At 41.0% G+C, this 25,366-nt stretch overlaps 1 protein-coding gene across 2 annotated transcripts; it reads right to left on the reverse strand.

The window, feature by feature from the left end:
• Window positions 1–474: 474 nt before the first annotated feature.
• LOC119655571 (CCHC-type zinc finger protein CG3800) lies at window positions 475–25,049 on the reverse strand. Of its 2 annotated transcripts, none has more exons than XM_038061503.1 (3): window positions 24,680–25,049; window positions 7,999–8,236; window positions 475–1,607 (listed from the first exon to the last, which is right to left on the reverse strand). In XM_038061503.1, exons 2-3 carry the CDS (start codon window positions 8,234–8,236, stop codon window positions 1,357–1,359), a joined length of 489 nt encoding a protein of 162 aa, XP_037917431.1. In that variant the 5' UTR covers window positions 24,680–25,049; the 3' UTR covers window positions 475–1,356. The 2 variants fall into 2 exon arrangements, with proteins under 2 accessions (XP_037917431.1, XP_037917440.1); XM_038061512.1 differs by lacking the exon at window positions 24,680–25,049 and adding an exon at window positions 16,185–16,589.
• Window positions 25,050–25,366: the final 317 nt, after the last annotated feature.

Consider the following 25,366-nt stretch of genomic DNA (forward strand, 5'->3'; position numbering starts at 1 on the left):
TCATATCTTCCATTTTCACTCTGTAACTAATGAAATAGACTGCTGGCTTCACAATATGACCAATCTGTAACCTATTCAAATACACTTCAGGAAAAAACAATTCAAAAATGGAGATTTTGGCTTGAGAAGTAGTTGCCGTTATGGAAAGTTGCGACTTAGCAGAGAGCTGGAGCAAAATACACTAATCCTAGCTAAATATCGACGATTGTACAACGGATAAGTTATGACGGGATTAATTAGTCAGATTTGTATGCTGGCGGCAAATGCCTTATACACTGGGGCAATGCTCACGACCGACTTGCTAATAATAACAATGTTTTCCCGCACTCTTTTCATTAATTTATGATCTGGATCCTTTTCGAAATGTCCTTTCCGTTACTAAATTTCTCAGATCTGAAAATTGTGGGATGACAGGATCAGGTATTCGGATAAATTTTCTATAGAGCAAGAAAATCCATCGAATAAGAGCACATCTTCAGAATTGAGATTTTTATTTTGTTTTTTGTTCATATATAATCATCAGTACACAATGTATTTGTTTTATTATATGTTTTATGTAGGAATATTTAGAAAGGATCACATTTTGTTAAGTTCAACGCTTATAAAAATATGTTTTAACAATTTCAATTATATTGAAATATCTTTCGTAAAATTTTCTTACAGATTTAAAAAAAATGAAACAAGTCTGTTTGTATGCTCTACATATCATATAAATCCTCCAATATCTCCGTCAGACATCGATAAATTAAGTAACTTAGAAAGAAATTATTAAGTAAAAATACTAAGCTTCCGCCCCTCTCTAATGTTTTTAAAATCAGGTTTCCGGGTTGCCTGTGTCTTCCGCCGAGAACATAAGATCTTTTAGATATTGTAGTAATCATAGTTTTCCTGGTCGATCGTCGATGTCAAGTCAATGGAAAATGCACCAAGTATCATCATTATCATCGTTTTAATATTTATAATAATAATCAAACAAAATTTTGGTCATAATCTAATGTAAAAAAAACAAAAACTTCGCCACTTATGGCATCATTCTTTTCCTTTTATGTTGCTTTGTCTAATGTCCAGATATTTCGCTGTCCCTACAGATCTGTCTACCTTTCATTTGCTTTTCCTTCCTTTCCAACTCAGCCACCGGCAGCAAGTCGGTGTTTTCTCTGCGTCCAACTTCTCTTGTATTTATAATATAATTTATATGTAAATCAAAAGCAATTAAAACATATCATCAATTCTTCCTTTGTCTCTTTTTTTCATATTTTTTTCTGTAGAAAACAAAATAAATGAGTTGTCCATTTCAAAATATATATCAGCAAGTTAGTGGAGAGATTCCATTACTGTTATGAAAATCTCTCATCCCTAGTTTCGCACAGCGTTCTGCTCGCATTCGCGTCTTATATGGCCTATTTTGCCACAGATATAACATGACTTTGCGCTGTCTGGACAATTACGAGAAATATGTCCGCTTTTGTTGCAATTATAACAGGATACGTTACGACTGTCAGTATTTTGATCAGGACAGTTGCGTGCCAAATGGCCAATTTTGTTGCAGTTGTAGCAACTTGGTTCATCAGCCGGTTGACTGCAAGTCCTAGCAATATGACCAGTGCCTGGAAAGGAAGAAAAGAGAATGTTTAATAACACTTTCATAACTGGAAATTTAAAGCAGATATTGAGTGGAATGCCTTCGAAACCGTCTTATAAAATATGTACAATGTTTACTCCGAACAAAACAATCACCCTAAGAGCTGCTCATTACCTTCAAAACGTTCTCGTGCGGATAGGTATGCAAACGAAACGACTACCATCACTCAGCTCCCGACTAGCAGGGTAATCTCATGATAACATTTTCCTAAAAACTACGAGTGGGCCAGTTATTGCCTTGTTTTTCGTGAAGTTCGCATTGAAAACGAGCCTACGATAAGCTAAGTGCCAAAGTGTCAAAAGCAATGTGCACAGAACACGTTTTCTCTTTTTTCAGTGGTGGTTCTTTAAATTACTGTTGACCGGAATTTTTCGAACCACCGCCGTGTGGTGGTTTGAAAAATTCCCGTTAGGCGACGTAAACCTTCAAAGTGAGCCACATGGACATCCATTACCATCGATTGACAATGGTGCGTTTGATAGTCGAATCCGACACACGTCAGTAGTCTGTGGGAGACATTGCAGAGAAACTGTGTACACTATTCGACAGTTTCCCGGCACTTGCAATAACTTGGAAAGGTGAAAAAACAAATGGGTTCCGCATGCCCTTACGGAACAGAACATTACGCTTCGAATGGAAATTTGCAGTTCTTTTCTCTCTCGCAACAGAAGCGATCCCTTTTCGCACAGAATAGTGACATGTGAAGAAAAGGAGATATACGCAATCGTCGCCGATCAGCACACAGGCTAGATGCTGATGAGCCACCGACGCATATGCCGAAATCGAGCCTCCATCCGAAGAAGGTAATGGTGACTGTTTGGTGGTCTACAGCTGGAGTTGTCCACTATTCTTTTTTGGCACCTGGCAAAACGATAAATGCACAGAAATACTGTGCCCAACTCGAAGAAATGCACCAAAGATTGAGTATACAACGGCCGAGATTATTCAACAAGGATGGAGTGGTACTCCTTTACGACCCCATGTATCCAGAACAACGATTCAAAAGTTGAACGAACTGCAGTATGGGACTGCCTCATCTACCATATACACCGGACCTTTCGCCAACCGACTACCACTTTTTTAAGCATTTGGATAATTTTTGGGCGGAAAAACAATTTAGAAATGAAGAGGCCATCAAAATTGCCTTCGACGAGTTTAGCAACACCTGAAAATTGGACTTCTACGAAACTGGCAGACATGCTCTTGTATCTCGCTGGGAGAAGTGTTTTGTAAGCTTTACAGTCGTTTCAAATTTTAGTACCAATTCGGCCATTTCATGTGCAACAACCTAATAGACTGATTTGCTGAAGTTTACTACTACCTATACCTGAGTCTGATAGACTCACTTGAAGTCACTGTTGCCAGAGGCCTCGCTGAAGATGAAAACTGGGATGGTCTTCTGAGAGCATATGCTTCAAGAGAATTTTTGGAGGATGTGTCTTTGGCCCGGTTATTTTCGGTTGGCTCTGTTTTGAGTTTCATGGTGAGTGCGATTACACCCATTTCATAGGCTAAGCTGTTTACATCCCCCTCAAATTCGACGTAAAAGGATGTAACTCATTGTAGGCGTGAGCGTTCAGTTCCCATCTTTCCACCAAATTTGATGTCAATTATTGCTACAGTCTCCGAGGAAAATGTGTCTGACGGAAGACACTACCCATACATACACTAAACCCATTTTAATAAGGTTTTGTTATATTCCACACTTGAGTTAATCTTTTTAGTATTTAAAACGACCCCTTCGCTTTCGGGAGCCTGGATACTATAGGTGTGCAAGTCTGCCTCAAAGGAACACAGTGGGGTTGCATTTAGTACTGTTTTTGGCAGAGCGTTGCCCTCGAAAACCTGGACGATCATTTTAGCCACTTCTAACATCTACATTCTTCCCACATCGGTCAAGCAATTTACCAATAAGTGGGGGGATATGATAAGTTGGAAACCGGGAGCTAAGCCCTTGAGATACGAATGTTGAGGTGCTGGAAGATTCCACTTCTACTAAGTTTGTAGCGTTGGATTATCCATTTTAATGTAATACTTACATTTTAGGCACATATTGTGCCTTAAAGTGCAATAACTGTAGAATTCCCACCAAACTTGCTTGTATAATACTTCATATCATAGCCTATATTAATGTAGATATGTTCTTATTTTAGAAAGAAGGAAGGTTTTCAGACGGCGTACCAAAAAAAGTAATATAATATCAACTTTATTTTTGCAAATATGGAGATAGGTAGTATTTTGAAACCTAGATGTCATATAGGGCGATCAATATAATTTTCGGCTTGGTAATTTTTCAGAATGGCCCTTGATTTAAATGACCCTTTTCTGACCCTCTCACTCCCTCGTTAGGAACTTTCTGTTTGCACGTTTCTAGAAAAATGCGTAACATACTCAGTGAACCGACTTTAATACGGTTTTGTCTTTCACAAAACCTTACAAACCAAAACAGTAGAGATAAATTCCCGTTTCAAATATATCTATTTTGAATTTACCCCGAGTGATGTTTCGATTAATAAGAGGTATATGAAATCCGCCATTTAAAAATATGTAACAAGTGCAGGTCTATTTGCAAACAAAAAATCTATGGATCCACACGAAACTACAATTGTTCCGAGTTGAAGAAATACGTCTCTATTCCGTCTTTCGACACCATGCATCACGGAGGCAACTTCAGATATATTAACACCGTCTTCTTCAGCAGTGAAAACACTTGAAGCTCGTGTCACACGTATACAGTTGCATTCGGTTCATTTTGAGTTCTGTTTAGGTCGCTGCCGACTAGTGAAAGTGGTGCTATATAGTTTCAATTTGGTACCGAGAGCTTAACACGATTTCACACTTATCAATTGTCAAACAAACTTTTGCAGAGCTGCAAACGGGGTTGTACGTGGCTAAACAAGTTTGTATATAAACGGCAGCGCTCTAGGCCCGGATTGCGTCCAGGTTCAAAAGTTGATATCGATAGAAATTTAATTCCAAAGATGACAAATGCATGAAATAATGTAACTGGACATTGGGAGTTGTTAAAGATAGCAAACGATCTTTTTTTCGCTTCATGCCGCCTGTTTATGTTCGTCCAAAATGTGAAGACACGGTTACTCAGACAAAGCCGATGACAATTCAAGGGTCAACTTTACACCCAACCACGAACTTCAACGGTACTTCCCTTCAATATTTATAATAACAGACGTTTCTAGACCCATACTCCAAGCATATTTCCCATCACACTACGGCCCTCTTCCAGATATTCAGCATGGTTATCTCTGAGATTCAAGCTTATTTCCACAAGGACAGGTGACAGAATGTTTAACTCCATCTGTCAGGACAATTAGATGAGGAATTCCGTAACAGATCATATACCAAATTTTTTCACTTTATCTAAATAATTACAAGATTTATACGAAATACCGTGTAATTGGAGGTACATATGCTAGATTTTACTAGGGACATTTTATTTGATATAAGGACCTAAACAGTCGCGTTCATTGGTATACCAGTGGCGGGGTGTTTACTCCTACACATTTGATTTTGCTATAACGTAATATTAAAATATTCGATTGCTTATTATTTTATTATATATTATATATATTATTATATTAATCAGTACGAATGATTCATCATATTGTCATATTTTATCATAGGCAAAAAGCAAGGTTTTGTTCCCTCGGAAGAAAGCAGAAGCTACAGCATTGAATAGTACCAAAATGTAATGGCATCGCAAGGTGCTAGTGTATGCCGATTAAAGAAAAAACCTGGCTTAGATGAAGTATTGAGGCCAAAAAGGAAGGGACTGGGAAAGAAAGTCAGTTTTTACACCACGGGCAGAAAAGTAGGCTTACTGTTTACAGATTTCCTACTAGTTCGGAAGACGCCAATATGAACGTTTCTGAGCGCAAATTATAGGATTTGCACTTGAGTGTTCACCGGCCCTACAACAAGTCCAAGTTAAGAACTGCGATAAAAGCAAAGCAGGATTCTGATTTAGATAAAGAGGGACGAAGACGGCTACGGTTTCGTACCAGGGCAGAGGCAACTAAACAGACGTTGCCTTACCTTCTGCTTCGGAAGCAGCGCGATCGGTCGGGGCGGCCCGCAGACGTTATACGCTCCCTTTTATAATTCGCAAAACACGATAAGGATGCCAAAGTAAATCTACCCAAGGTTCGGACCAAAGCTTGGCCGAAGAAGCTAGACACTTTTAGGATTTGGGGAGTCCTAAGTCCGCGTCCACTTGATGCCGGACCCTATTCTTTGTGGTCCACGGACTCCTCTTTTTGAGTTTACCATCCAAGACTCAAAAAGTAAAACAGAGACGAAGGCGGCTACGGCTTCGTACAAACGCAGAGGCAATTCATCTGATATACATGTTAACTTCTGGAGATCGGTGATTTCACCATTCAATTTTTGGCAAACCACCAGCATCATCACATGTTAATACAAACAAATACTTTTATTTTTACAGATCTATTTCGGCAATGTATGCACATTTGAGATTTTATCAAAACCAGCTCGATATGTGCGTCTTCGTCGTCAAGAGGATACATTTCATCCCGATTGCATTGTCCAGACGAAAAATACCCCCCATAATGGTTTGATCTGTCATCAATAGGGGGGACTCTAGACACTCGTATATCAAACAAAAGAAGGAAACGGCTAAAAATGTTATCATAACCAAAGCACGGCTTTAGCGAAAAATCACCCACAAATACAGTAGAGGCAGTAAAATTTTCGATTTACAGCATGCCACGCCGAATTGAGGCTCTTATAGCAAACGAGGCTCAATAAAATATTAAAAATATGTCACTCTGGATAAGCTGAACATTGTGAGAAAAAAAATTTAAAGCTATGATCCAATTTTAATTAGCGCGTCCATCAAATATTGCTTGGACTACACATCGTTGCATGAAAAGAGTAAGAGAGGAGACCGTGCGAATATTACCACACAATCAAAAGTCGGGCCTTCATCGACAAGTACCCGGTTCGCAACATCTAAAATTTTATCAAAGCGCTCATGGTAAAAATGACTTAAGAGCATTTAACCAGATCTTGGTAGCTGAAGAAGACAAACGGAGAACTGCCATTACAACACTATTCGGCCTTTATGAATTTCCGTTGATGACATTTATACGGAAAGCACCAAAAAACTTTCAACCGATTGATCGATGGGGCTTTGAAGAATTTGGACTTCTCTCACGCCTCCACCGAGGACGCTTCCTCGTCCTTTGTAAATACCGAGCGTATGCCTGGGAACCACTATGTACTTTGCGATGATAACCTTCCGTTACATTGTTGAATTACAGTGCGCTAATCTTCACGTTCCATACAGCCAACCTTACATCACACATCCTCTCAATAGCTTATATCACCCCATAACGAATCGATCAAAAGCGCCCCGTCATGTAACTTCGTCGAGCAGGCCATCCTCTAAATTCGAACACTTGTATCTAGATTTTATCGTTATGCTTTTTTTGAAGAGCAACGCTATTGACTGACCATGGTAGACCGTTTTTCACGTTGCCGGAGGTAGCACTACTCCCCCAATCAAAAGGCCACAAATGCTATAGCAGTCTTTTTCGACAACTTGCAGATTCGGCATACCACTTCGGATAACGTAGATCATAGATCAAGGAAAAGCAGTTTGAATCGAAGTTATTTCAAGAACTCAGCAGCCTGATTGACGTAACCCGCGTCCGAACTACAACGCTATCACAACAACTGCTCAATGAGAGCGTTACAAAGCATCCGCACAGTTTGGTTGGAACACCGTTTCGCAACCGCTGCAGATATGATGTAGGATCAACCATTACGCCTTCCAGGCGAATTCTTCGACTCGCAATCCAACATCGAACAAGTAAATACATCTAAATTAGCGAACGAGTTTAGATAGCGTTTCCAAATGCTACGCCGTGAAGGGAAGTCAACACAGTAGTAAACGAGTATTTATATTCAGGAATCTGGCGACAACAGGCCATGCCTTCATCCATAATTACGATCCAAACCACTCCTACAATCGTACCAGAGAGATTGGATGATTACCAAAACAGACAATTTTTTTTTAAAGGTGAAGTTAGCGGATACTTTCTTTTTTACAACCTGAGAAAGCTTTCGAGGTAAAAACAAGATAACCAAATGGCTGGTGTCCAAATGTTAATTAACTTTTGTTTTGAAAATAGGGAACTACTCCAAACGGTATATCTACCTTGATTACTATTTTTTTTAATGTCATCATAAGGATCATTGTCCATTTCAACCACCAACTCTACATGCAAGCGGTTTCTCTAAAAAAATCTAATTCCGAAAGCTCAATCATTATTGCTTCATCAATCTAGAAACTATAAATCATCATCTGAGCTTACCATTGCAACGATAACACCTGTCGGCCTCCTCATTGCACGTACGTGCAAAATGTCCAAATTTGTTACATTTGTAACATTTCTCGCGGTTACCACCGCCTCCACCGCCGCCGCCACCACCACGGCGCATATCACGTCCGCCGCCGCCACCACCACCACCACCACCATTGGGATTGTGACATTCGCGAGCGAAATGCCCTGGCCGGTTACATTTGTAGCAAAGGCTGCTTCCTGAAGACATCTAGAAAAATATGAAAGAAAAACATGTTATGAATGATTGATGTGCCTCTCTTGGTAACATTATGTAGATGGAAGACATTTGCCGTTAGGGAATTGCATTATTCTATTGTATAGGTCATAAGTCTGTTTTAGTAGAGATATCAAGAATTGTGATTCACGACTTAACACGCGAATGTTTCATTGGTGAACAAATAAAAAAAATAACACGAAATTCCTAAAGAGCGCCCGAAAGGAGTTTCACGTCGAGCCATTACTCTAACTTTGTAACTTAATCGAATCTCTTAACTCTGATAAATTATTGATGAAATGACAAGTCTGTCTAATAAGTTCAAGCAAATTGAAACGGATGTCTACGCCCCACGTTTAGTTCTCTGTGGTCAGTTTGCATAGTCATCATTTCCTTTGCGTGCGTAGTGTCTTTCCCATTGTGTGCGATTCAGAGAGAAAATGTGTGGTGTTCATCTAGTCATTCAGTAATATTCTCTCTGGTTGAGCATGGATTTATATTCAGGAAACTTTGTAAATCTTCACCAAACCCCTCACCCAGGACGAAAATTACTTTCCAAGACCAAATCGTGCAAGTGATTTTCTAATGACTAAGAAAAAGAATTGTTTCACTTAGCCAGATTAATCATTTCTATTAATCATCAAAGTTGAAACAGAATAAAAATTGGACATCTAGTAAAACTAAAACGCCACACCGTCTTAATCACTAGTAGTGACTTTTTATTGGACATATATCGATATTTCGGGAACAACTTATTCCCTTTACAAGCTTAAATCCGCTCTTTGCTCACAGATGGCGTCAGTGAGAGTGACAAGCTGCATGAGCACGCAATTTTTTTTAGTACATTTGTCAACAATTATCAGTCCATATCATCAGCAATTTCGCGCAAAAACATATTTTTTCTCATGGCGTCTTGTTGCCGGAAAAGATCATTTGCGGGGAGCTCAACTTTTTTGCTCAATTTGGAGAAATCAGTCGCTGAATCGCATCGAATCGGTATGGAGGCCTACGGCGACAATACTCTATCGGAAACAACGTGCCGAGACTGGTTCCGCCGGTTCAAAGAACACGATTTCAATCTGAGCGACAAGGAGCGTGAAAATCGGCCCAGGAAAGTTAAAGACCACGAATTGGAGGCGCTTTTGGACGAGGACGATACTCAAATGCAGAAAATGCTGACCAAGCAATTAGGTTTTTCTCAATAAGCCGTTTCCATGCCTCTACGTGCAATGCGTAAGATTCAAAAGATCGGGAAAATGGATGTCGCATGAATAGAACGATAGGCAGATGGAGCCACGCCAAAACACATGCGAAATCTTGGTTGTAGATTTATTTCGAGAATCCTAAACGAAAAAAATTGTGGGTTGATGCCGGCCAACCTGTGACATCTTTTGCAAGATCAAATCGCTTCGGACGGAGGACGATGCTGCGTGTGGTGGGAACAGCGGGGTATTCTCTACTATGAACTGCTGAAACCTGATGAAACTGTTGATGCCCACAGTTATCACCAACAACTCATAAAATTGCATCGTACTCTAAATGAAAAACGGTCGGAATATCAGCAGACATGAAAAGCTGATTTTCCTCCATGCTAATACTCCGCCGCACACGTCGAAAAAAGTGCGAAACCACTCCGCTTATTCACCAGACCTGGCCCCATCCGACCATCATCTGTTTTCATCGGTGGGCCACTCGCTCGCTGAGCAGCACTTCGGTTTTTACGCAGACGTCCGAAAATGGCTTGATGAGTGGTTTGCCTCGAAAGATCAACAACTTTATTGAAGAAGTATCCATAAGTTACCCGAGAGATGGAAAAATGTGTAAATAGCAAGGGCCAGTATTTTGAATAGTTTTTTTTGGTTCCTATAAAAAAAATGTGTTAAAAAAAAACCGGAGGACTTAAGCTTGTACACCTGGTATACTAGAACTAGAAATATTTTAGCAATAGTCGAATATTGAAAACATTTAAAAAAGTAAGAAACGAAGACGGCTTACGGTTTTGTTTAGGACAGAAGCAACGCATCAAACGCTGCCCTGGGTGTATTTATTAATTTTACTTATAATGGTGCCAGATTCTGCACTTCCAGGATGAACAGGTCAATTTCTAAAATATGGTAATATGCTATTATTAACTTTATTTGAACAGGCATCCGAGTGGGATGCATTTTAAGGCCTAGATTTTGTATAGATTGTGATTTTCTTCAGATTTTTAAGTTAAATAGATTCTGAGAACAAAACTTGTTACATTTTTCGGAGCATTCATTTTGAGCCTCAGACCAAACCTTAAAAAGTGTCACATTGCATCAAGGGAAAATTTCAAACGAATTCGTAATTCAAAATGCTACGTCACAAATCTTTTTCTTGTCATCGTTAACGTATCTAATTTTGTTATGTCTGGCACACAGCTGAATGGTCGATGACATCTTTTCGTCAGTCGATTACGGAGTTGATGCCGCCTCGCTCTCATGGAATCATCCAATTCTGAATGTGTAAAAAATAGCATAATCGCCCTGTTCTTGACATTGTCTTACTAACAAAAATGTGCACTGTCTTATGAACAATAAAATAATAACGAAAATACGACCAAGGGAATAGGAGACTTGCGATATATTGATTGTGAGTGTCCACCTGTCAATCGACATGGTAATGTGCCCCACATTTGAACTTAGTCAGGAATCTTTATGATTATCGCATTGCTGTAAAATCAATTGTCGAACTTGCATCAACTGTGAAGATAAACCGACAATGCTCTAAATAACTAATGAATGGAATAACATTCACTAAAACTAATAGAAAGTGTTGTTGAAACGAGTGGTAATACCAGGTGAATCCTCGTTAAAATTTTGAATAAAGGAGACCTTCCGCAAAACGAAGCCCACTCAGACGGAATTATTTAACAGAAAATGTGTTCAATTTACATCGATTTCACACGAAATCAACCAGTGAAACAAATACGTCTGAAAATGTCGTACGTACATATATAAAAGTAGCTAGAGGATATTTATAGGGCAGCATTAAGAAAAAAATTCATTGTACGTTCCGAGAAGTTCACTTGGATATTAGAAAGCTGGCGATAATCCTCTTGTGACAAATTGTGGGATAAGCTATTTGAGAACGAAAACTAGGACGAAAATCGCAAGAGGAACCTGGTATTTACTCCCACGTACTTTGTCCATAGAATCCCTAGAACCCATGATCGTCCGCCCCGTCATAGAAGTGCACAAACGTGACATCTCCAATCCCACTCTAAGTTCCTTTTCTTCCACTCAAAATATTGAAATATATCTGTTGAACAGTGGGCGCAGTGCAAAAATAACTTTCAGAGTAACACACCATTGGAAGTATGATAATTACTCAAACTGATAACAAACTGAACTCAAGGAATTAAAATTGCACTAAGCCCACTCTCTCATTAATAAAACAACAATTTTTTTTTCAAATGGTAATGTGGTGACAATTGGTAGAGCGGGATCGCTGTGATTGCAAGATGGTATGATGTACTCAAGAGAGCAGGTATGAAAATTGATACACTCGTCGCTTCAGAGCTTTTGAAACATTTTTCATTAGATCTAAGCAAGTGGAGTACCTGCCGCATCCACAAAATTTCGAACCAAATTAAAACAGAATATTCAAACCCTCTCTGTCCCATATTGCAACAGGCTTGTGGATAAGTTCACAAATTTTGGCTTCCATCTACTTGACACTGATGCGGTACGCTTGAGTGATTTTGCAGGTGATGCTATTGTGTTCTATACATCAAGCTTCAATAACGACTGAGTTAGCGACCATCAAATTTCAGATTCAAGCAGTACAGGACCGACACATAAAAAAATGGAATAAAATTAAAAAATTTTGAATGTGCAAAAGTACCTCATTCTAATTATCTGTCTTTTATTTGGGCACCAGTTGCACGAAACGTAACCAAGAAATATTATGTAGAGCAGCGCCACACATATCAATCAGTAGCCGACATTGATTATCAAGCGATGACATCACAAATCAATTACTTAAAGCCAAGAATCTGCATCCTCATATTCATATGCACTCGAAATCATTTTCTAGTCTAAGCCAGCCAAAAGAAAAGAAAATCATAACAACAATAGATACCGCTTGCGGCGTTGGCATCGGCTCGATACTCAATAACTGCCGCCGCATTTACTACGCACAACTGTGATGTTAGGTGATGTTTTGAAATGCGATATATCACAGAAGTAATATCACCATCATTTTTGTAATGCAATGCTGTTTGGTCTTGTGGTGATTTTAGGAAATGTGATGTGGTTTTAATGTTTGCATCGTGCTTGGTGATGGTAATCTGAATTACACTAAGGTGATATCATTTTGGTGATATTACATACATCTAATAACCACTAAAGACGTAATGGATGCTTGGAAAAAAGAACGCCAAAAAACCTCTAGGACAAAAGGGTTTTTCATCAATATCTTCCCATAATTAGCACTGATGAAGGGAACAAGTGGTTCCCGAAATATCGGTATTCGCAAAATAAATATGTCAACACCAGCGAAAAAGAAAAAACAAATTTTTTTATTATTTCAGACTAAAACAATAATTCTTTGCGGTGATGAATTGATGTGAAGATGACGTCATACACGTTGTAGAATACACGAAATTCACAAAAAATGGCAATTTTATTCCTTATAACTTTGCCACTAATAGTTGGATTTTCTTCAAACTTGGCCAAATTATGCCTTATGTTATCCCTTACACCCGTGCCAAATTTTGTACTTCTGTGATGAACATAAGGAGGGTTGCCGGGTAAATTTAAAAAATGTGGAATATACTAATATGAACTTTATTTGCGCAGAGATCAGAATCGGATATATTTTGAGGCCTGTGATTTTTCAGATTTTTCGGTTGAAAAGGTTTCGAAAACGAAACCTGTTACACTTTTTGGGAGTCATATTTTGAGCCCTCACTCCCCTACGCTTCACTCGATATCAAATATGGGACCAGTTTCGAAAAGTACTAATTGAGCCCTTTCATTTGATACCCTACATGACCATATACTGCGAAAAAAATTTTACAGCATTCCACGCCATTCCATTCACATGTAGCCCCCCTCAAACTTAACACATAATGGCGCCACTTGATGTATGTAAAGGGAACAACAGACCACACGCTCTCACCAATTTTCGTGACAATCGGTCTAGCCGTTTCCGAATAAATCGGATGTGACAGACGGACCAACAGACATCGATACGATTCTAATAAGGTTTCGTTTCACACAAAACCTTAAACCACAAGTAGATCATCCTAGAGCTGCTTAGCGCAGGACAAATTCTTTAAAAGCCGTGGAAAAGTCGAAGCACATCGCGAACAGGCAACTATGCATCCTACAGTACTGAAATTGATGGTAAAACTATTCTAAGCAATGAGACTATGTATTAAAACTCTTCTCCAGTGGATAATCGCGACTATACCATGACCGCCAGGTAGTCATTTATCTTCTGCCTAGGGCCTAATCATTAAGATTATGTTGGCTTCCAAAACGTTGTAGCATCTTCAATGCATTACAACGCACTGTGAGATTTACATAGGCTCCCACTCTATCAGTAACGATGCACGATCTACATCCTTCATTGAAAGACCTCAGCAGTCTTGTTGAGAAGCACTTATTTTTTTCGCCAAATTGATGATTGAGTGCTTTGCAAAAACACCTGAACCTGCGTATGCTCATTGATGCAATTTTATGTAACACTCAAATTTATTGAAACTGCAGAACTCACTCAAATTCCCCTATTCTACCCTAATAAAGAAAATAGTACAAATATACTACGAAATAATGACAAAATCAAACAAGTCAGGAAACTGGAAGCTGGGCTTCAAATATGAAAGGTTTTGTTTGTTTCTTCTGTGAGTATATTTGAGTGTAAAACTATCCCATTTGCACGTAGCCCGTTATGTATATGCATTTGGCATGTATGACCACTCACTTTAGAGTGATATTGATATTTAGTTGCAGTAAATTTACACGGTAAAGTCAACTTTGAGCTACTGTAACTTTGTTAGAAATAGTATGATTTTGATCAATCTTGGGGATAATATGCTTCATATTATATTTTATACTACTACAAACTATTATAACTCTGGGATAAACTTAAGGGGGGTTTTACTCAATTTCCCCATAAACATGGTAATATACTATTGTTAACTTAATTTGAGCAGATATCGATATGAAGAATATTTTGAGGCCTGGGCACCATATAGAGGCAGCTTCTTCTTAAACAAGCCACTTTCAAGATGGCCATCTTTGATCGATAACGACATTATCACTATGATAAAGCAAGAGCCCTTTTTGACAACATCAGATATTGCGGAGAAGCTGAGTTCAACTTAACAAACCGTTTCCGACCATATTCGGAAGTTCAGGTTGATCTATAAATATTCCAGATAGCATAACAATTTGCATGATCGAATCGTCATATGCACATCGCTGCTTGCTCGGTACAAAAATGAACCTTTCTTGGACAGGATGATAACTGGTGACGAAAAATGGATTCATAGGAAAACATCGTGAGGAAAAAGAGGATATTGCAAGCCCGGACAGCTTGCCCCCTCCATTCCTAAGCCGAGGTTGACCCTGAAGAAGAGAATGTTGTGTATATGGTGGGACACCCAAGGACAAATACATTATGACCTTTTGAAACCTGGTGGAAAGCTAAATTCGGAGAGATGTTCAATAGGAAGCACGTTATACTGCACCATGATAATGCCAGCTAGTTGGGAAATTCGTCACATCCAGCTAGACTGGGAAATTCTGCCACACCTACCATACTCCCCAGACCTAGCACCCTTCGATTATCACTAGCTTCTCTCGTTGCAAAACTTTTTGCAGGGAAAAAAATTTAAGCAATTAAAAATTTAAGCAATTAAATTTTTTTAAATGTATGAAAATTGTAGCAATGCACCACAATTTGCAGCTCTTTCAGATGTTACAGGCCACGTTAAATGCATTCACTAATAGTAAGCTAAATTTAGTCAATTCAACTCCACATTGTGAATTTCCTTCTAATTCCCGGTGATTGACATTTCTCTTTTCCTGACAGTTATTCCCAATTTCCACGACCCCAATTAAATGATTTCAATAATTTCTGATATGATGAAGTTATCCTAACTTTCGGTGAAAAGATCAAGAATGACCTATGCCCTATAATTTGGGCTATTTTCGTATAAAGTAATTTGGTGATTTCCAAAGCGTTTTTACTTTCTTATCAAAATGAGTATCGAAATTATCTTAGTCCCTTAAGATACGCTGTTAGATTAGATAGCAGTCCCAAATTAAAGCATCAGAATCATTGACTAGAGACTATTAACAAATTTTGTCGATAAAATTCATCTGATGTGAAAGTTTATTACTCGAACTGCGCAACGTTTATTTAACATTGATAGCCAATTTTTATGGGCAAATGAATTATCTATCCTTGGCATTTGTTGCTGTTGAGATAATTCAGTTCTGTTCACAACTTTGCCCAAAATTAGCATGGCTGCCTAGCGTTTGAACAATTGTTTATGCCACTTGTCTCTTGTTTTTGCGTTTTAATGATTACGTGACGTGAAGAAATTGGCTCATTGGTTAGAGGAGTTCATTATTTGTGATGACAGATGTATGACTGGCGAAAGCGACCTTTTCCGCATTTGGAGTTGATGTTTTAAGCACACAACGCTCTATTGGTTCCTTTATATAGTATCTCACGCTCCCATAGTCAAGGAAGACTTCAGAGTTAAACATAATTCAAATGATATTCGCCACAAACATCATTTAAGATAAATCCATTTTTCAGAGAAATAACATTCAAATATGAAGACAGCGCGGCCCCACAAAATCGATTTTAGCATATAAATTGCAAATTAGAAATGCGCCATACACGAAACTAGGCTATGTGAAAAAATTAATTTCCTAATATCTCACAATTAACTCACAGCATTCCATCGTGAAAGTGGTCCCGTACGGCGCAGAGAGACTCGCCAAGTTCAATCTTCCTTTAATTTCACAAGCCTTCACACAGCCGCAGACTCGTGTGAACTTTTGATCCAATTACCATACATTTTTTTATCTCTGATTTGACCACTAGGCACACACTAACGTGATTCGAAAGAAAACTATGCCAATCGCAATCATTAGCAAAGTGACGTGCACACGTTTTCAGTCGCTTTGAATTTGAAATTGACGGAGAAATAGAAACTGAAGTAAGACCATGGGGTGCATTGAACCGGCGGCCAGATGCTTCAGCACACGAAGCCACAATAAAAAAAAACTTTAATGATAGATTAACGTAACGTAACCCAGTCGTCGTCTGTCGTTGCCATAGTTTTCGACTTGGTTGCCATCACTGACGACGCTACCGTCGCTGCCATTCTCTCAGGTCTGCCGATAAAACAGCTAAAGCCAATTAAATTCGGTCCGAAACTTTCGCAAAGAGCAGAGAGAAAGCATTTCTTCTTTCTCCGCACATATGAATCGAGCACTTGGACCTTTCACAATACGTCATCACTTGCCAGCTAAAATTCGGTTACGACTTCGAAGCACGACTGACTGATTGAAAGGACCACAGGGAGTGGCGGGGCTCGCTACGGGCAACTTCAGCATCGCTCGTTCCACGCACACCTACTTTTTGTAACAACGATTACGCAAATGAAAGTTTTGTGTAACTCATTTCTAGCCAGACATTGAATCCGACATAATGAAAAAAGTCGCATGTGCAGTGACTGCAAACTGCTAGTTGCGAAACCTGAATTGAGTTGAGTTGTGGGGGAAAATAGCATTTTCTAAGTATACATATCGAGGAAGAGAGTACGAGTTTGGGCAAGCACAATTAATTAAAATCATCAGGTGGAAGCTACAGGTACAGTGAAAACTAATCCCCATTTTGTAACTACGTATTCTGAAATAAAACTTCTCTAGTAATTTCGGCCTCTAATTCAATTATCTCAAATACCATCAAATGCTAGAGGATACACTTGGAACCATTTCCATTGTTAATTAAAATTCAATAATGAAAGTTCTTCCAGTTTAATGACACAATGGTCGCGTATTTTGCTTCACAACGAAAACAAAAGCAACGGATGATCAAATTTAAGACTAATTTTGAAAAAGCCCTAAACGAAAGACTAATTTTCTTCAGTCCTTGATTTGCTGTCATATGAAAAAAAAATTGCTAGGATCAAAATTGAGATATGATGCGTGCGTTTTTTCTCTAGCACAAGTCAAGTTGTTAGCCACATCGCGAAGGAGCGCCTTAAGATCCGCATGACTGGGAAAATTTGGAAGCGGATCCAGCAGCGTAGGGTAAGAGATGGGAATGTTTCACCACGGCTCTCATGCGCATAACATCCGCTAAGTTGTACCTCTTGTGGATGAGGTGGCTAATCACTGTAACAAGGCTCCAAAACAAACGTCAAACCATCTCGCCATCAATGCTCTCAAACAAACAAGGCCGCTGAGCTTGAGGATCGCACCGTGGCACTGAACCTTGCAGCTCTTGCAGTTCCTCCAGTTTTAGTAATAATAATCGTTGGCACAACAATCCATATTGAATCAGGGCCTTGAAGTGTGTTAGAGCACTTCATTCAAGACCGTAACGGTACACTACAGTATAGGCAATGTGGTCAGCATTACGCTCGCCCGAGATTATTACCCTGATTTGACTCAGGTACTCATTCGAAGCTGAGTCGACTGGTATCCGACGTTAAATCACGATACAAATCCCACTGCCGCCAGCGAGATTTGAACCGCGGCCTTCCGTACGACAGCCTTGTGCTCTAACCACTCAGCCACCCGGAAAATTTTAGGCTATTCATTTTGTGACTTTGAACGTCTTGGACTGCAGCAAACAAAAGAAACAGTAGGAATTCCATCAAAGTTTATAGTAACATCCTAGGGTGAACTAGGAAGCAGCTTCGAAATTTTTCCAAGTTTTTGGACAGTTCCTAAGACTGAACCGTGAAATAAGAGATCATAGGGCAGAGGGAACTCATCTGACGCTGTATCACCTCTGTCCTGGGAACAGCGTGACCGAAGCGGCTGTCTAGCTTGCGTTGGATATAATTCGTACTTTTGATGTTTTTTACGAATTATAAAGGAGGGGAAATGTACAACACCTGTGAGCCGCTTCAGTCGCGCTGCTCCCAGGGCAGAGATGAGGCCGCGCCTGATGAGTTGCATCTGCCCTGGTGCGAAACCGTAGCCGTCTTCGTCCCTCTTTTCATTTTTGAACTTTGGGTGTTAACCCAAAAAGAAGAGTCCGTGGACCATAAAGTATGAGAGCAAGTTGCTCTCCATTTTGTCCGGTCCGACATCAAGTGGATGTGGACTTATGACTCCTCAATCCCTAAAAACAAAGATCACTTCCTAGCTCCGCACTCGCCCTTTTCCTTAACTGATATCAAAATTAATATCGATTTCGAAAAGTACTCATCGAGACCGTTCATTTGATAGTAAACACAATGTAGAACGATGTTAATCATTACATCCCACCAAATCTCGTTTCAATAGGCACAGCCGTTTCTAAGTAGAGTCCGTAGACAGACAATAATTGAATGAATCTTTTATACAGCACTTTTAAAACAGCGCCTAATAGATCCGTCTTCTCTGTCTGAAGTCAGGAAATGCAAATACTTCCACAAGGACGTCAAGTTGAGGATGAAACACAGAACATAGAACAGTAAAGAATAGACTTCTCGGAAAAACCTGGAAAAATCTAAAGTATATTTCTGCGAACAGGCAGCAATGGTTCGTAGGTGCGGTGTACTTTACGGAGAAACTTCAGTCTGCGGAGGACTCGATAGCTTCAATTGTTTTAGTTTCCAAATCTTTATGGAGGTCAAAATAAGGAAATATCAGAAAGTTCTGCACGATTCTCTAAACTGGACCTAGATCTCACAATGCAAACTCTATCAGACACTCGCTTCCAGTTAACGACATCCGCGTTGTCGTCGACATTATAAGACCTATTTCGAATTCAAAATACAAAAGCGAAAGTGCATTGCGACTGGAAACGAGCACTCGATTAAGAAGAAGAAAAACTAGAAAAGCATCTATTAGAGCTCTTACAATCGGAGGCACCATCACAAAGAAACACTTGAATCTGGTCAACTCTGATGACCCAGGGTTCCACGATTTTTGGAACACGTTGCGGTGGTATGGTATAAAATCTTCCCGGAAATAAATTTGCGCCCTTGCATTTCACCAACTCCCAATTGTACCAGAGGAGATCCTGAAAACCACAATCACACCTGTTTAACTTTACAAATTCACGCTGACTTGCGCATTATCAACTTCTACAGCCCCTTCTTTCCCAACGACGCTGAAGACCAAGTACCAAACCACGCTTACATCTCCGAATCCAAAAAGAAGGACCTGAACCCCGGGAAAGCGAAAAAGAAATTCCAAAATTTCCAAGCAACAATTCGCCAGGTACAGCCCTCTTAAGAAAAACCCTGGAAAACGCAGAGCTCACCATTTGCACTGAAACTCCTGACTATGCAAAGGGAGCTGTTCTCAAATAAGTAAATCACTTAGGGAAACTGAGGACCCCTGAGTTTCTTCTCTAAGATATTCAACGGCGGCAGGGAGCTCCGGGCTATCTACAGCGCTTTCAAAACTGATCACAAGCCGCTCACTCTCGCTTTTCGATATCACGGGCCAGTAAAACTTCACATGTTTGGATCCTTCGATACGCCATATGCAGGATAATTCAGCGAATCATTCAACTCAAACCGTGAGAAACTAGGTAATGTGGTAGTCGGTCTCCCCAAGTTTCCACTCAAGCCACACCCTAATGTCAAGAATGCGCCTGGGCGTCCAGCCACCCTTCGTAGCCAGAGATGATATGGGTCTGACCATACTGGGTTCTGTGAGTGTTGTTTTATGCATCCTGCATGATAGTCACTTTTTTTCGCCAGAATGTAGATTTAGATCATGCCCACCATCACCAGTACTACCACATCTGATGTGGTTTTAAAAACGCTGCAAATCCTCAAAGCCATCAGCCCATAAACACAGTTCACCCGTTTCCTTCTCTGAACGAGCGCCTCCGCCCACACAGGTGAAGCGTAAAGCAGGATGGATCGCACTACTTCCGCTAGAAGCAATCTTCGCTATAATTCGGTTACATTTTGACAAAAGCCACAAATGGTGCTAGCTGCCTTTTGACATGCACACTCTCAATGTTCCTTAAGCTCAGTTTGGCATCAATCATCACCGCCGTCTTCGAGGCGACCATATGTATACCGACCTCCTGTTTCATAGTATTCATCTACAAATGGTTCGTTATTGCAACCGTTTACAATTCAGAAGACGCAGGCAACTTTCGCAACCTTTTCATTATCACCCAGTAGGCCCCACCCCTAAATGTTTATTTTGATATGGTCGCACAAACTTTGGAAGCGTTTCTTTTTGCTCCTTCGACTGGAATCTTTCCCATATGTCGCTAAAGCTCTACTAGTAATCCGGAGCAGTTGTGTTCAGGGCATAATAGCATCGCATGCTTCCGCCACCCTTTAATTGATATGGATGACTTTTCCCTGGCCGCACCATCTAGGGATACGTTGGACTTAAGCGTCGCGGAGAACCTGTCCCCTGCAAAAAGTTCCATCATCCTCCAGAAAAATTCACTCCGCATTGTGCGAGAGCTCTTTTGCGTGCTCAATTCGCCCTTGATTTCCATTCATTTGCCTGGTGACACTGTGAGTAGAATCCTCACTGACTTGAAAAGCAGATCTATTGGCTGAAACAATAGTCACATACGTAATGTTTACAATAGATCCTGCTGCTGCCTACATTGTGCCGATGGTTCACACTCTCCTTCCTTTGCGTGCTTCAACTGCACAGTCCTTGTTGATATGGTTTCCGCGCCACATCTCGTGCATTACCTCGACCTGTTATTCGAATTGGTGCCTTCGCAATGCGACCGGAAGTAAGGCATCTAAAACACCACTCCAGTGCCACCTGTTCCTTGAGTCGACACATCACCCAGCCTATTCTTATTCTACCAGTTGCCAACAGTTTGATTGCTAGAAGACTGATGATGGCTGTTTGTGTTGCACCATAAGCTTTTCTTAGCAAACATCAGTGTAGAAGGATATCACTCACTGCATGCCTGGGCGTTTACAGTTCCCACCATCTCACCAAATTTCGTGTCAATCGGTGTAGCAGTTTCTGAGAAAAGTGCATGTGACATAGACGGACAGACAGTCATTGGAACCGATTTTAATAAGATTTTTTTTTTACAAACAAAACCATAAAAAGGAGTAGGTTACTCCCCATTTGATCCTGTTCGACATCAAGTGGATGAGGACTTTGGGATCCTCAAATAAAAAAATGTTTTATTTTCAACCCTGGCCAAGCTTTGGCCCAAAGTATGAGCGGATTTACGTTCAATATTATTCAGTCATGCCGCGTTCTGCGAGCCGCTTCGGTCACGTTGTTCCCAGGGCAGAGGTTAGGTCTGACGATTTGCCACTATCTTGATAAGAAGCCGTAAAACCGCTTTCGCCTAATATTTTTTTTACTATCCTTAACTTTATTTGAACGGAAACCGCAAGGGGAGTAGTTTGAGTTTGAGGCTTAGGCACCACGTGCACGGCCGTTTGGAACTAATTACACCTTCTGTTGACAACCTTTAACAATTGTGTACGTAGCCGATAACTAGGAGTACTCCACCAAGTTAGCAGCCGACAAGGAAGCGAATTAAGTTTTTAAACAAAGACGAGAATAGCGAGATCAAGACTACACATTGGAATATAGCGATGGATATATTAAAGAATTCATAACCTCAAAAAAATCAAATTTTCACATGGAGACAATTCTCTTATAAACTGCTGGGAAAAGCCACCACGTGGTCTTACAGATAATCCTGAATAAACAGGAAAACATTTTTAAGTCCTTAAGCTTTCATTAAAGACCGTATCCTATATAACGGCAAATCTGTGAGCGATACCATGACCGGTTGTGGATAAAATCCGGTTCAAAAGATTGCGGTGACCCGCTTACACTTGATCCTTATGGATGAACATAATCCAGCAGGAAAGAAGACATGGCAGACCCTGCCTCAGATGGAGCGATGGCGTAGGTCAGGACGTCGGACAACTTTTAGGGATATTGAATTGGTTGACTTCGGCGCAAAACAGTTCCTTATTAAGGCAGACCGGATACCGGTTGTTGCGCCGTTGACAATGATCAACCCAGAGTGCTGGGTTGCCATATAAGGTCGTGGTTCAAATTTCGCTGGAAGTAGACGGATTCGTATCGTGACTGGATGTCGGGTACCAGACGACTCAGCTGTGAATGAGTAACTGAGTCAAACCAAGGTAACAATCATGGACGAACGCAATGCTGACCACATCACCTCCTACAATCCACTACAGTGTACCGTTACGATCTTGAATGAAGCTGGATTGTCGCGCCAACGATTACTATTCCCAACCAAACAGACCAAAAAACCAAGTTTTTTCAATGAAAAGCAAGTGGAAAGTGAAGTGCTTAGAATGTGTACATACAAGAGTAGGTTGCCCTTAACCTTCTTCTCTGGAAGGGCGACTTCCAATCGGTTCTAAACCGTATCATTTCGCCAAGGACTACGTTTTGCCAAAGTGAACAAATTACAATAAAATATACAAAAATTTAACACGAAATTAGCAATCAAACAAGCATACATTATGTGTTTAGACGTTTGAAACAACAAATATATTTTATATGTAAGTGAACAATCGGAAATTGCAGAGAACCAAGCGAGATATCGAAAGATTTTATTTCCTATTTTTCCGAGAATTCACATTCAAATCGCGGAAGTCGTAATCTCCCCGAACTCATTAGCGAGCACTTACTTTCCTTTCTAGGGAAAGGTACCTATCTAATTCCGCAGCTGAGTAATTTCTCTAATAAATCACCACGAAATTATCTTCCCACCACCAATTTTTTCGCAAAGATCGCTCTCCAATTTATTGTTCGCTCCAGTCCAACATTTTCTAAATTTAGATTAGATTTCGCTTTCGCTATTCAAATTTTTGTTTATGCTCGATTTCCTCCCCCAACCGAAGTCGCTAAGTGCCCGGTCGCTCCTCGGCAATTCGACCGCCTTCGTAGAAAGTGAAGAGGGTTCAAAACCCCAAGCGGCGACCAAACTCCAAAACTTTGCAATTACTGCATCTGCCGACGATCAACTTAGCTGGAGCTGCCGCGACGTTGCCGCCCTTCGAATCAAGCTTCCGATGCGCTTCAGGCCTGACCCTACCCCCGAGTTTCTTGTTAGGGAAGGTCGGATCGATGCCGATTATGTGAGCACATTGCATTGCGGCATTAGAAATGAGTTTGCACTTTTCCTCGCTTACTCCATGACGGGAGGCGTCTCTTCCTCACAATCTAAAATTCCACGAAATCACCCGCAAGAATCCAAACCGTCCGCGAGCAAATATAATTCGCAAAGCACTGCACGTCAAGATCCCATTGCAGACAGCCAAGAGGCGCCCTTTGAGGTCAGCCACGGTCGCGGTGGCGGCCGGCGAGGTGCACGCGGCGTCGCCAGCTGATTCAACTTTTTCCCTGGCATCTGGCCGCAGTCGCCATTTCTGCGAAATCAATTTCTTCGAATGATGAATTTGGCCCATTAATCGGACAATCAGCGAAACAAATGAATGCGCGGCTGTCGCCAAGCCCGCCACAAACGACTGCAGCTGATCGCCTGCCGGCCCCTTCGAGCGATCCGCCAGATTCCAGCCGGGAAAAGCGGCACGGCCGGCTGCAGTGCAACAGAGTGCAATGCATCGCCATGCATCTTCGGCAAACCAGATTAGAACGCCGACAAGCATTTGCGACCGCCATTTGTGTGCACTTTACAAAAACCGGCATCTGCTACCGCCGCCGGCCTCGCACCCCCTTCCCCTAGCGGCTCGGCATTTTTGCCGGATCCTGTCTACCGGGAATTCCTCTGCATTTACATAAATTTCCTGTGAAATTTCAATGGGTCTGGCCCCGTTTCCACCGAATTTCACTACACCGCAAGGCCACGAGACATTTTCGATTTTTTTTCGCACCGAAATTCCGAATTGAAAGCGTCGCATTTAAAATGGCGCGCGTCTCCCAAACGGCTGCTGTCTTTTGCCGACGAATCGCACGCTGGCCCGCGACATGCTGGCAAGCGAATTACGCGATCCTGGCAATAGCTGCCCTGCCAATTGGAGCGACTTCCAGCCGCGGGCCGGCTACGTGAGCGAAACCGGCCGCGGCTGCAACGTGTCACGCCGTAATTCTTGATTTTCCAGCGGAATCGACGCCGTCCACCACGTGCACAGCGACCGCGGCGGCGACGTAGCATTCGTCAAGTGTTTTTTCTCACGGTCCGGTGGCAAGCCGGGGTCCCTACCTTACCATTTGCAGGACTTAAAACTACTTTTCGCTACTAAAAGTGTGCAGGACATACCGTTTCGTTTTTTTGTAATCTTTCCTCCTAGCGACGCTGCCGAGTTGAAAATTTCAAGATGAACCACTCGCCCCTGATTTGGATGTTGCGCGAAAAGTACACGGCGGCCAAACGCTCGTCCGTCCTTCGATTCACGGCGACTGCCCGCAGAACTCACTATTCAAGAGCGTTGACCAAACTCCCAGTAATTCACTGCCGCACCGGACTAGTTAGTTTTTGACAAAGACTCAGAGACCCCGACGGCACCACTACACCACTGAGACGGTCGAACGACACGAGCCGTTGTTGAATGTCGTTCGGTTACAACAACGCGCGTTTTCGCAGCTCGAGGTTGGCGGCGCTGCATTCAGACTAGTTGCCAAACTGCGAATGTTTTCCGTGCCGTTGGGGAATGTGCGGGTGATTTGGATGTGGGTTGCTGGGGTTTTCGCTTTGACAGGCGGTACAGTGGGGAGAGGTCAGATGCTGTGCCGACAGAAATGCTCGAAGTTAGGAATTAAACGGGCAAGTGGCACATTTATATTCTACAATGATTTTGAGACAATTTTCTTAAACATAAGATTTCAATCATCCTCAAGTAAATGTCTAAAAAACATAACGCTACTCCGTATCACAAATGAATAATGTATAGGAAATTGTTTAAAACCGTTTTGGGGTCAATTTATTCAAAAAAAATAAATTTTTATT

The sequence above is a fragment of the Hermetia illucens genome, chromosome 1 (genome assembly GCF_905115235.1).
Source record: "Hermetia illucens chromosome 1, iHerIll2.2.curated.20191125, whole genome shotgun sequence".
In the NCBI taxonomy this organism is placed as follows: domain Eukaryota; kingdom Metazoa; phylum Arthropoda; class Insecta; order Diptera; family Stratiomyidae; genus Hermetia; species Hermetia illucens.

Excerpts from the sequence above, each read along its gene's own strand:
- LOC119655571 (XM_038061503.1), bottom strand. The coding sequence starts at position 8,236 with ATGTCTTCAGGAAGCAGCCTTTGCTACAAATGTAACCGGCCAGGGCAT. Across the intron at positions 1,608-7,998 it reads CAGGTGTTATCGTTGCAATG|GCACTGGTCATATTGCTAGG; the intron begins GTAAGCTCAGAT and ends CTTCCTTTCCAG.